The sequence below is a fragment of the Spinacia oleracea genome, chromosome 2 (assembly GCF_020520425.1).
Source record: "Spinacia oleracea cultivar Varoflay chromosome 2, BTI_SOV_V1, whole genome shotgun sequence".
Lineage (NCBI taxonomy): Eukaryota > Viridiplantae > Streptophyta > Magnoliopsida > Caryophyllales > Amaranthaceae > Spinacia > Spinacia oleracea.
The window spans coordinates 72,386,707-72,400,115 of record NC_079488.1 but is presented as its reverse complement, the minus strand read 5'-3'; the positions used below and the strand labels follow the sequence as shown (position 1 = coordinate 72,400,115).

Genomic DNA, 13,409 nt, shown 5'->3' with positions numbered 1-13,409 from the left:
ATTACGTAGTACTGTAGTAGCAACAGTGGCGGAGGCAGGAATTTTTTTTTTGGGTGTCGGCAGTGACGTTCCCAGGATTTTTAGAGTATTGTGTCGGGTGATCCTCCACAACACACAATATATTATTAAAAAAAATGTATCGTCCTTAAATTAATCAATATTCATATTACAATCGTACAAAATTATTACAATTATTCTCTACGGTTTTCATGTGTGCGGTGAAAACTGAAAAGAAAAACTTAATTAAAGAGAGGGTATTTAAATTCAAAAATATAAGAGACCAGTTGTTTCTAAAGACTGCTCTCTTAAGATAATACCCCTGTAGTTATTCAAAATTCTAAGAGAACGGTTTTTTCTAAAGACTGTTCCCTTAGGATTATCTCTATAGTATACTGTTCCCTTACGGGTGTTTTTAAACCTAAGCGATCGGTTCTCAAAAATACCAGGTCTCTTAGCTCTCAGCTGTAAGTTTTTTTTCCCAGTTTTTTTTGGGGGGTCCACCTATCTAGCTCCGCCACTGAGTAGCAAACGTTATAAAATATTTTATTATGAAAATATATATTCCTAATTTCCTACAAATCAAACAACATAAAATATGGCAACATAATTTTTTTAATACTTACTACCTCCGTTTCATAAAGAAGTTTACAGTTACTATTTACACAAAGATTAAGATAAAATTAGAAAAGTTTGTTGAATATAATAAAATATGAATAAAGTAATATAAATGTGTAAAAATGTGGGTGGGTGTAAGAAAAAAATGAATTAAGTAAAGGAAAGTGAGTGAAAAATATAAATATGGTGGGGTAAGAAGGATAAGGTAGTAAATTTTCACGTTCAAAAATAGAATAAAACAAAGTATAAAGAACTTTATGAAATTGACTAAAATAGAAAGTGTAAATATCATTTTGAAACGGAGGTAGTATATTAGTAAAAAAAAAAAAAAAGTTAGCACATAAATAGAAAAAAGTCAATGTGATACATTTAATCAGAAATGAGAGTAGTACGGTGTAGAAAAGATTATTAAGTTTGTTGATCATTATCGGCTCATATTTGTTTCCAGAACTGTATAATCGTGAGTAACACTTCAATTAGGAGTATGGATGTAAATTGCAGGTATTACTAAGGCCCAGTTTAGTTCATCTTATTTCTCTTGATCAGAACTGATCTGGTCTGGTCTGGTCTGTTATGATCTGAACTTATTTTTTCTGATATGATCTGATCTGAACTTATTTTTTCTAGTCTGATCTGATCTGATTTTTCAGAATTAAGTTTAAACACAAATCTATATTTATTACTCCCTCCGTATTTATTTAAGAGATACACTTGCCATTTTTAGTAACTTATCAACCCCAACATCTAATTAAATAATCTATCTAATATATCCTATGTCCCACCACCCTATTAAACAAATAATTTCATAACTACACCCCACCTCTCACCCCCTAAAATGACATGGTCCCCACTTATTTTACTTATTAAAATATCTACCCAACCCCACTTGTGTTATTACTTTATTTCATTCAATATTTTTCATAATACCCGTGCCTGGCCAAGTGTATCTCTTAAATAAATACAGAGGGAGTAATATTAAACGACTTATGTGTAAAATAAATGTTACACAAATTTATAATATTGCTATTATTTATTTGACTTTGCTCATGATTCAACTATTCCTTATATTAGATAGATCGGTTATGATCTGGACATATCAATTCTGATCAGAATATGATCTGTACAGATCGATTCTGACTTAAAATTTGGTTCTGAGCTGGATATGATCTGAACAGATCAGTTCTAATATCGACATGATCAGTATAGACATGGACATGATCTATACATATAAGTTTTGATCTGGACATAATCTAGACATGATTTGTACATACAAGTTCTGATATATGATCTGGACATATCAGTTTTGATCGAAATAGATATTCAAATTTGGACATGATCTGGATATATGGGTTTTGATATGGACTTGATCTTGAAAAATCATTACATATTTAGGCATGATCTAGATAGATCGGTCCGAATATATGGGTTCTGATCTACACGTATGGATTTTGATCTGGACAGATCGGTTCTGATCTGGACATGATCTTTGTATATCAATTCTGATCTGGACATGATCTATACAGATCAATTCTGATCCGAACATGATTTGTATAGATCATTTTGATCTGGCCATGATCTGTATAGATCAATTCTGATCTGGTCATGAGCTGGACAGACCAGTTCTGATTTGGACATGATCTGTACAAATCAATTATGATATGGACATGATCTCTGCATACAACATTCTTTTTTATTAAAGCAATAATAGTAATAATAACAATGATATATTTTTTTTTGCTAAGCAAGAGAGAAATAATATTAATGATTGAACTATTACAACTTAGGAAATTTCCTAAGTAACCCATCTAATCCAGACATTATCTTGCTTAGTGACTAAAGCCCACACATATTTTTCCATAAAAGCAGTATTCCACATAAGCATATCTCTAAAGCCCAAACCTCCAGTCTGTTTGTCACTACAGATCTTCTCCCAAGCAATATTGCTTGGATTATGACTGAAAGCTTGCCTACTCCATAGGAAACCTCTGCATATCTTCACAATATCCTGCAGAACACTCCTTGGTAAAACATAAATCTGAGCCTAGTACATGTGCAAACTAAGCAAGACAGAATTGATTAGTTGCATTCTAGCTGTGTATGATAAGTTTCTAGAGCTCCAAACCTTAATCTTGGTTATCATTTTATTCACCAAGTGACCACATTGAGCCACATAAATCTTCTTAGAGTAGATAAGAACACCCAAGTAAAAGGGAAGAAGACTTCTAGAGAAACCAGAAACATCCACTAATCTTTGGATATCACCTTCCTGCATACCATGACAGTAGACAGAGAAATTCTGCTGATTTTCCTTTAAACCGGCTGAATTAGAAAAAAAGCTTGAAAGCTTGTAGAAGCAGATAGATAGATTGGTAATCTCCCTTACTGCATAGAATCAGATCATCTGCAAAGCATAGGTGAGTAAGCCTAATCCCTTTACACCTTGGATGAAACTTAAATTGAGGCATATAACTCATTATATTTAGGATCCTAGACAAAATATTCCATACAAATGACAAACAAGAGAGGAGAGATAGGATCTCCTTGCCTCAAACCTCTCTGAGATTTAAAGAAGCCATGCATAGACCCATTCAGCATCAAAGAAAACATAGGAGTAGTAACACATTGCATGACTATATCCACAAAGTGTTTGGGAAAATCCAGATATTCTAACATTTCTTGAAGAAAATGCCAGTCAACAGTATCATAAGATTTTTGAAGGTCAATCTTCATAAGGCAGCTAGGCTTAATTCCCTTCCTCCCATGATGTTTGACCAAGTCCTGGACCACCATATATAATATTATGCACTATGTACCTTCCATGAACAGAACCTCCTTGATTCTCCAGGATAAGTGACAGGCTTAAGTCGTATCAGCTAATCAAAGATAAACCTAAAATCACTAGCTAAATAGCAAGGGAAGTCAGGATCGAATCCACAGGGAAACAACGTTCTTTCTATTACTAAGAATAAAGCCTAGACTATTGCGAACAAGAGTTTGGTTGATTTGGATATTAAAACTACGACAATAATTAAACAAGAGAATTCAGATATTAAAAAGTCTAGGGCATAGGTTCACCAATGAACAACAATCCAGGATGATAAACAATCGAGAATAATCATTAAAGCCTAGACTATTGCGCATATATCAATAAGACCAGGCAGAACTTGACTTAGCCTCCCAAACAGAACTTTTGTTATGCATTTATAGATTGTGTTACAACAGGAGATTGGTCTGAATTCACTCACATCTTTTGTACACTTAGTCATAGGATGAGAGTAATCACTATATGATTCACTTCTTTCAAGAGCTTACCATACTGTAACATATCAAGGATGGCTGCAATTACTTCATCCCTAACAATATGCCATGCATCTTTATAAAAATAGGAGCCAAAACCATCTGGACCAGGAGCTTTAACACCTGGAATAGAAAAAAGAGCACTCTTCACTTCTTCTGCTGTATAAGGAGCATTTAAAATGGTTTTGTGATGATCCTAACAAACTGGGCCTTGCTGAACTACCTGCTTAAGAACAGGAGTTCTATGATCATGAGTACTTCCTAAGAGAAATTTGTAATAAGCTAAAAAAGCTTATGAAACCCCATCAGCTATATCTTTCCATTCCCCTTTCGTATCATAGATATTGTAGAGTTGATTCTGCACCTTTCTGCTCCTAATACTCTGATGAAAAAGAGCAGTATTCTCATCCCCATCTTTAAGCCATGCCACTTTGGCTTTCTGACATAGAAAAGCCAGATAAGCCTTATGCTTCTCTTTATATTCTTGAATAGCCTTCAACTCTGCATCTGCAACACCTTGATCAGTAGGATTACTATGCATTGCACTCTAAGCAGCAACCATAACCTGGTATGCTCTTAAATCAGTAGCTTGCACATCAATAAATCCCACCTTATTCAGATCTTTAAGAGCATGCTTTACTCTCTTCAATTTATTAACCAAAGTGAACATTTATTCAAAACTATCTGAGTATTCCAAGCCTTCTGAATAGTGTCTGAAAACAAAGACGAGCTCTTCCACATTGTGAAGTATTTAAAAGGTTTCCTCCTCCATCAACCCTAAGATACACAGTTAGTAACCCAGGAGAGTGATCAAAATGGCCTTCAGGCATGAAACAAACTTTAGCAGCTGAAAAACAACCTTGCCAAGCATGATTGGCCATAATTCTATCTATTTTTGAAAACACTCTTTTACTATCTTGCTGCTTATTATTCCAGGTAAACAGATTACCCACACATTTGATGTCCTCCATGCCACAAGCATGCATACAGTTGCTAACATCTACTATGTCACTATGTCTTACTGGAGATCCAATTCTTTCATCTACAACCATAATACAATTAAGATCCCCACACAAAATCCAGGGATCCTGATTATTAAGCAGCAGCAAATCCCTCCATAATTATGGTCTCATATCAGCATCATTAAATGCATAAATGAAAGTGTAATAAAAACTAAGCCTACCACTTACAAGAGCAACATGGCAATGCACAAATTGACTAGAAGCAGCTACAATATTAACTGTAAAGCATCCAACCTTCCAAGCTACACCAATTCTACCACCAGAATGGTAACTAGAATTTCTTGTAAAACACCAACTTGTAAAAACTTTTTGATAAAGCTTCCCTAGATTAGAGAGCTTCACCTTGTGTTCCGGGAGTCCAACTAAACCCACTGCATACTTCTTAATGAAGTGCTTGACCTCATTCTGTTTCTGGACTGAGTTTAGACCCCTGACATTCCAAGCTAGAACTCTATCCATTAGAGTGGAAGAGTCCCCTCTTCCAGTTAAAACACTCCTTTGTTCATCCCCATGATATTGTCCTCCTACCAAGTCTGCATTTTCATTCATTGGAGCATCCAACATCTGAAAAGCATTAGATATCCTAACTAGAACTTCTGGTGCTACTTTCACCCTGATTGGTCATAGAGATCTCTGGAATCCCTCTTGATCCACAACAGGACTAGTCACCTGCCCAGTGATTGGCTGGACTGGAACTGGAACATATTGTGGAGCTTTGGTGTTCTTTTTGACCCAAATTCTTGAAGGAAATAATGCCCTTGGTCCAAGTATGCATTCTATGTTAAGTCTAATAAATGCGGTTCAGTATTAATTAACAAGTTAATAATTCAGTGAGATCAAGTGAGCTGAATGCCTAGCTAGAGGCCGCTTCAGTTCAAGTGGAATTAATGATATTAATCCACAGCTTACTCTTGACTGAACCCGTAGGGTCACACAAATAGTACGTAAACGGATCAAGTATTTAATGGCATTAAATACTCCATCTATGAATATTCGGAACCGACGGATCTTGGTTTCAGTGGGAGCTAAGATCGTCACAGGCAAGAAATGAATACTCCGGAAACGATGATATTGCCGGAAATGGAAATATGGATCGTATCGGAAATATGAATATTATCCAAGTCGTAGATGTTGCCGGAAACGGAAACATGGTACGTATCGGAAAATATTATTGGAAATGGAAATATTACCAGAATCGGAAATATTACCGGAAACGGAAATATTGTCAGAATCGGAAATATTGCCGGAATCGGAAAATAATTCCGGAAACGGAAATATTAAATATTTGTTCGAAACGGAAATTAATTCCGGAATCGGAAATGTTAAATATTGTTCGTATCGGAAATAGATTCCGGAAATGGAAATTTAATCGGAAGCGTATCGTACGAATTAGCATCGGACGAGGCTTGCCGGACGAAGGCCCAGCACGAAACCGGGGCCATCGCCCAGCAAGCATGCGCGCCACAAGCCCAGCCAAGGCAGCGGCCAGGCCTACCGCAAGGCAGGCCCAGCGCGCGCCAAGGGCCACGGCTGCGTGGGCCGTGCTGCGCGGGCTGCTGCTCGCACGCGCATGGGCAGCCCTTGTGGCTGCCGTGTGTGTGTGAGTTTGTGCTCATGCGTGATTCCTGAATCTACAAGAGTCAGTGTATGATTAAATTTCTATTCCTAATTGGATAAATTAATTAAATAGAATTCATGTAGGATTCTAATTCCAATTAATTCGCATCCTACTAGGATTACGATTCCTTTTCCATAACTCTATAAATAAAGGCCTAGGGGTCATAATTTATACACAAGTTTCAAAGTATTCAAAAGTGAGTTTTTTGAGAGAAAATTAAAACACACATCTTGCTCAAAAGTGCCGAAATTTTCTAGTACCTTAAGGGCGATTCTAGTTGGTCAATCTTAAGGCGGATCCGGACGTGCTGTGGACTATCTACGGAGGGACGACACTTGGAGTCCTAAAAGACTTGTTCTTGTTCGGTTCGGGCGCAGCTAGGGAGGGCACGCAACAAAGAGTATGCATCTAAATTATGCTATATGATTATGTGTAAATAATATGTTGTCCTGGGTTAATGGTTGTTTCCGCATGATCTATGTAGTGTCATATGTATCATAACCTAACAGTGGTATCACGAGCCCCTTATTATTTTCATAATCTAAATTGCATAAACATGGTTAAATATTACAAATTTGCAAGAATTAAAAGGGGTGATTAATTTTCGTAATTGTTAATTAATTGCAAATTGCGTTTATTTAATTATATGTACGCAGTTTTTCGGCAGTTTCTTCATTACTCATCCGAATTGAGTGATTTTTGTGTCAATTCCGCATGTAAAAGGCATTCTAAAATTTTGACAAAAATAATATTTTTCTGCCGAACCCAGAATTCTCAAATTCGAAGCCTAACTATGACTTTTCGAAGGTTTTAGTTTTTCGAATGCAAAATTTCGTAAATTTAAGATGTTAAATTAAATATTTGCGATTCTTGTTGATAAATCTTGAATTTTTGATTGACCTACTGCATATGTTTAACAAGTTTGAATGCCTAGTCTTGTTAATTATGCAATCTAATTTGTAATTATGATTAATTTGTTGAAAATTAGAATAATTTAGAATTAATTTGATTTTCATAATTAATTGTAATTTAATTAGAAACCTATGATTAAAAACCACCATAAAAATTGTAAATTTACGATAAATTTTAAATTTTTACAACCTAGACTTGAATCCATATCAATCGGAAATCAATTGGATAATAAATTTTCGATTTTTCGCCCTAAAATTATGAAATTAATAATATTTATTAATTTGTCATTAATTTTAAATATAAATTTTAAATTTTTATGCGATTCGTTCAAATAACTTGCACGCACGAAGCAATGGACGCTTCGTGTTACCCTTAAGGGGTGTTGTATAATGCGGGCATGCGACGACGAGCAAGGGAGCTCGTCGCCCGTGCGGCACGAATGCAATGAGCAAGGGCGTAGTGCACGAGCACAAGGCAGCAGCCCTGCCTTGTGTCGTGTGCCACGAGCAATGAACGAATGGGCATGGGCGAAGGGCGAGCCAAGGCAGTCGCGTGTGGGCAGCAAGCGAGCTGCGCCACAACGCGCGCTGCCTCGCACAAGTGCGCGCAGCCTCGCGCGCAGCGAGCGCAAGCTCGCGTGCCACGAGCGCTGCGCCCAGCACTGCTCGCGCGCGCAGCGCGCGATGTCGCTCGCCCAGCGAGCGATGTCGCGCCCCAGCGAGCGATGGCTCGCGCGCGCAGCGCGCGATGTCGCTCGCCCAGCGAGCGATGTCGCGCCCCAGCGAGCGATGGCTCGCGCGCGCAGCGCGCGATGTCGCTCGCCCAGCGAGCGATGTCGCGCCCCAGCGAGCGATGGCTCGCGCGCACAGCGAGCGAGCCAGCGCGCACTGCGAGCGATAGCTCGCGTGCGATGGGGCGCTGTGCGGAGGCTTGCGACAGGACAGCAGCAGCTATGCGACGAGCGCATGGGCTGCGCGCACATGGCCAGCAATGGCTGTGTGCGTACGGCCCATGGGCGTGCAACGCGTAGGGTGTTTGCGTTACGATTAGATCGTTTTGAATGTTTAATTTGAAAATTTCAGTTCACGTAATTTTAATTAATTTTAAAATTAATAATTTGAATTAATTTCTTGGATTTTAATTTTGAATATTATAATTATAATAAATGGAATTTATTCTAATTATTTTACTAAAATTAAAATCATGAATTAATTTAAATACGACTGAAATTAAATTAAATTTTTGGATTCAATTATAAATTTATATGAGCTTTAAATTTTAATTAAATTTGTATGTTTCCGGTTAGACTAGAAATACAATTTTATGTTTAAAATTAGTAAAGCATATGAATTTATTGGTTTGAGTGGGAGCGCTTTTTAGTCATAAACTCTTGATTAGGTCTACAAATCCTTAAGGTTAAAACAACTCGATTAGAATTAATAAGGACTGAATAATTGGTAGATTATTGGTGCCCTTGATTAATTGCTGCAAATGTTTACGTGATGCATAATGTGTTTTACTAACCAGCTATGTGGGCCATTCATGATAATGAATGGGTGAATGGTATATATTGTATATGTACTGTTTTGCAGGTTATGAAGTGACTAGTATGGCCCAAATAGGATAGAAAATATGGTCTGCGTACCATTAATTTGAATGTAATTGGTCTAAAGTACCAAAGTTATTTTTCAATTCAAAATGGTCTGCGTACCATCAAATAGTTGTAATTAGTTATAGATTATCCTATTTGAAGAAAATGGTGCCTCCCACGGAGATTTTCAAGACGGACTTTGAAGTCAAAGCTTCAAGATGAAGTCGGGCCATACTAGATCACAAATATCTTATGCATGTTTTAAGTTATTTATTGCTTTAAATATGTCTTAAAATGCATGAGATCAAAAGCTTGATTATGTTGCATGATTAAGGATTTTAGTTCACTTAAAATCTAACCAACATAGTAAGAGCCTTAAGTTCCAAACTTAAAAATTGAGTTAAAAGGTGCCATGCCAAAATATACACTTGCTTGGATATCCTTTACATCAATCTAGTAATAGTTTTCGCTCAGCGAGGTGTTACTTATTGGTCCTAAAGGGGCAAGGTACACAAATAATTGTGAGTACATGTTAGTTTTGGTGAAACTCAACGATATAAGTAAGGAGTCCTTTTATGTCGTGGCAAATTCGATAGGTTTACCTAATAAGTTCTTAGACGTACCTATCAACCAAGAATAGTTTCTAGACTATTAGCAAAAGGCTTTTGCTTACCTAAGATGTTCTAGGATTAAGTCGACAAACTGTGCTTAGTTCTTCAATGATTTTAGGATCTTGGAATCATTTTATTCACACCTGCCGGAACACATAACTTGAATAAAATGCTTAATAAACATTGAATTATGCATGTATGCTAGAATTTAAGTTTATTAAGAGAAACTGTGAATGGTTATTTATTTGTTTATTCTTTTCAATTGTAGTTTTTAATATGGCAAACAACAATTCATTCAACATTCGATCAATTCTCGAAAAGGAGAAGTTGAACGGGAAAAACTTCCTTGACTGGCAAAGGAACTTGCAAATAGTTCTTATGCAGGAAGAAAAGGAGTATGTCCTAGATGAGGCGATGCCCGAAGCTCCTGGCGACGGAGTCACTCAGGCTGCCCTCAATCGTTGGATTGATGCCAACAAGGATGTGAAATGTCTAATGCTCGCCACCATGAGTGCGGATCTGCAGAAAACGTTCATCAACTCAGATGCTTTCACAATCATCAGTGAGTTGAAGAACATGTTCCAAGATCTGGCTCGAGTCGAAAGATTTCGAGACTCATAGGCAAATTCTTGAGACCAAGCTTAAGAAAGGCGAGCCCGTAAGTCCACATGTTCTCAAAATGATTGGACTCATTGAGAATATGAGTCGGCTGGATCAGCAATTTTCTCAGGAAATGGCTATAGACACCATCCTCCATTCTCTTCATAGCGGGTATGATCAGTTCAAACTGAACTACAGTATGAATAGTCTGGACAAAACGCTCACTGAGCTTCACGGTATGCTGAAGACCGCTGAAAAGACGCTCAAAAGTGATAAGCAGGATGTGCTTATGGTGCGTAGGGGCAAGTTCAAGAAATCTGGAAAGAAGAGGAATGCTAAGAAAGGTGGCAACAAGGCCAGCCCAACTAAGCAAACTGGCGCCAAATCTGCAAAGAGGAAGGTCAGTCAACCCACTTCTGAATCCGAATGCTTCTACTGCAAGAAGAAGGGGCATTGGAAGAGAGATTGCTTGAAGCTAAAGGAAGATCAGAAGAACGGAACAGTCGTTCCATCTTCAGGTATTTTCGTTATAGACTGTATACTTGCTAATTCAACTTCTTGGGTATTAGATACAGGTTGTGGCTCACACTTATGTTCCAATCCACAGGGACTAAGAAGAAGTAGAAAGTTAAGCAAGGGTGAAGTCGACCTACGAGTGGGAAATGGAGCACGGATTGCTGCATTAGCTGTAGGAACTTACTATTTGTCGTTGCCCTCCGGGCTAGTTTTGGAACTGGAAGAATGTTTCCATGTTCCAAGTCTTACTAAAAACATCATTTCAGTTTCTTGCTTAGATGCTAAGGGATTTTCCTTTATAATAAAAGACAATAGTTGTTCGTTTTATTTTAAAGAGATGTTTTATGGATCTGCTAGATTAGTCAATGGACTTTATTTATTAGATCACGACAAACAAGTATATAACATAAATACCAAAAAGGCCAAAAAGGATGATTCAGATCTCACCTATCTGTGGCATTGTCGATTAGGCCATATAAACTTGAAACGCTTAGAAAGACTTCAAAGGGAAGGAATTCTAGAACCATTTGACTTAGAGGATTATGGTAAATGCGAATCATGTTTACTTGGCAAAATGACAAATCAACCTTTCTCTAAAGTTGGAGAAAGAGCAAATGAACTATTGGGTTTAATCCATACAGATGTATGTGGACCAATGAGTACAAATGCTAGAGGTGGTTTCAGCTACTTTATCACTTTCACTGATGACTTCAGTAGGTATGGTTATGTCTACCTAATGAAGCATAAGTCTGAATCCTTTGACAAATTCAAGGAATTTCAGAGTGAAGTAGAGAATCAATTAGGCAAGAAGATTAAGGCACTGCGGTCTGATAGAGGCGGTGAATATCTGAGCTATGAATTTGATGACCATCTGAAAGAATGTGGAATTCTATCAGAATTGACTCTTCCTGGAACACCACAATGGAACGGTGTGTCAGAACGGAGGAACAGAACCTTGCTAGACATGGTCAGGTCAATGATGGGTCAGGCCGAACTTCCATTAGAATTTTGGGGACATGCACTAAATACAGCTGCACTCACTATAAATAGAGCTCCGTCTAAAGCTGTCGAAAAGACTCCATACGAATTATGGTTTGGAAAGCCTCCAAATGTGTCTTTTCTTAAGATTTGGGGATGTGAAGTATACGTCAAACGATTAATTTCAGACAAACTTCATCCAAAATCTGACAAATGTATCCTTGTGGGCTATCCAAAGGAAACAAAGGGGTATTACTTCTACAATACATCTGAGAACAAAGTGTTTGTTGCTCGAGATGGTGTCTTTTTGGAGAAGGATCACATTTCCAAAATGACAAGTGGGAGAAAAGTAGACCTCGAAGAAATTCGAGTCGAACAACAAACTCTAGAGAATGCTCAAGATGACATTCAGGATGAAACTCAGAGATCTTTAGAAGAATCTGGTGAGAATCATGGTCAATCTAGAAATGTTACCCCGCGTAGATCGCAAAGATATAGATCTCAACCGGAAAGGTACTTAGGTATTTTGACGAACGAGAGCTATGAAGTTCTATTACTTGAAAGTGATGAACCTGCGACTTACAAGCAAGCTATGACGAGCCCTAGCTCCAAGCAGTGGCAAGAAGCCATGCAATCTGAATTAGACTCCATGTCTGAAAACCAAGTATGGGATTTGGTCGATTTGCCAGATGGCTACCAAGCCATTGGAAGCAAATGGGTTTTCAAACTGAAAAAGGACAAGGATGGGAAACTTGAAGTTTTCAAAGCTAGATTGGTTGCAAAAGGTTACAGGCAAGTCCACGGTGTGGATTACGATGAAACCTTTTCACCAGTTGCAATGCTAAAGTCTATTCGAATAATGTTAGCAATCGCTGCATATTACGATTACGAAATATGGCAGATGGATGTCAAAACTGCTTTCTTAAACGGCGTTTTAACAGAAACTGTGTTTATGACACAGCCTGAAGGTTTTGAGGATCCAAAGAATGCTAAAAAGGTATGCAAGCTAAAGAAGTCAATCTACGGATTGAAGCAGGCATCCAGGAGCTGGAATATACGTTTTGATGAAGCAGTCAGTGACTTTGGTTTCATCAAGAACGCGGACGAATCTTGTGTATACAAGAAGGTCAGTGGGAGCAAAATTGCTTTCCTAGTATTATATGTCGACGACATATTGCTTATCGGAAATGACATTCCTATGTTGAACTCTGTCAAGATTTGGCTTGGGAAATGTTTTTCGATGAAGGATCTAGGAGAAGCACAGTACATATTGGGCATCAAGATTTACAGAGATAGATCTAAAAAGATGATTGGACTTAGTCAAAGCACTTATATCAATAAGGTGCTTGATAGGTTCAAGATGGCGGACTCCAAGCGAGGCTACCTACCCATGTCTCATGGAATGACTCTAAGCAAGACTCAGTGCCCAAAAACACTTGATGAGCGTAGACGAATGAGTGGGATTCCATATGCATCATTGATTGGTTCAATAATGTATGCTATGACATGTACACGCCCGGATGTTGCGTACGCACTCAGTGCTACGAGCAGATACCAGTCAGACCCAGGAGAGGCGCATTGGACTGCTGCCAAGAACATTCTGAAGTACCTGAAAAGGCACAAAGATGACTTCCTGGTCTATGGTGGAG

The 13,409-nt window shown here is 38.0% G+C and overlaps 1 protein-coding gene across 1 annotated transcript; it reads right to left on the bottom strand.

Moving 5' to 3' along the window:
- Positions 1 to 2,407: 2,407 nt before the first annotated feature.
- LOC130467525 (uncharacterized) lies at positions 2,408 to 3,405 on the bottom strand. The gene is made up of 3 exons (XM_056836052.1): positions 3,168 to 3,405; positions 2,738 to 2,997; positions 2,408 to 2,656 (listed from the first exon to the last, which is right to left on the bottom strand). The coding sequence occupies exons 1-3, from the start codon at positions 3,403 to 3,405 to the stop codon at positions 2,408 to 2,410; spliced, it is 747 nt and encodes a 248-aa protein (XP_056692030.1).
- Positions 3,406 to 13,409: the final 10,004 nt, after the last annotated feature.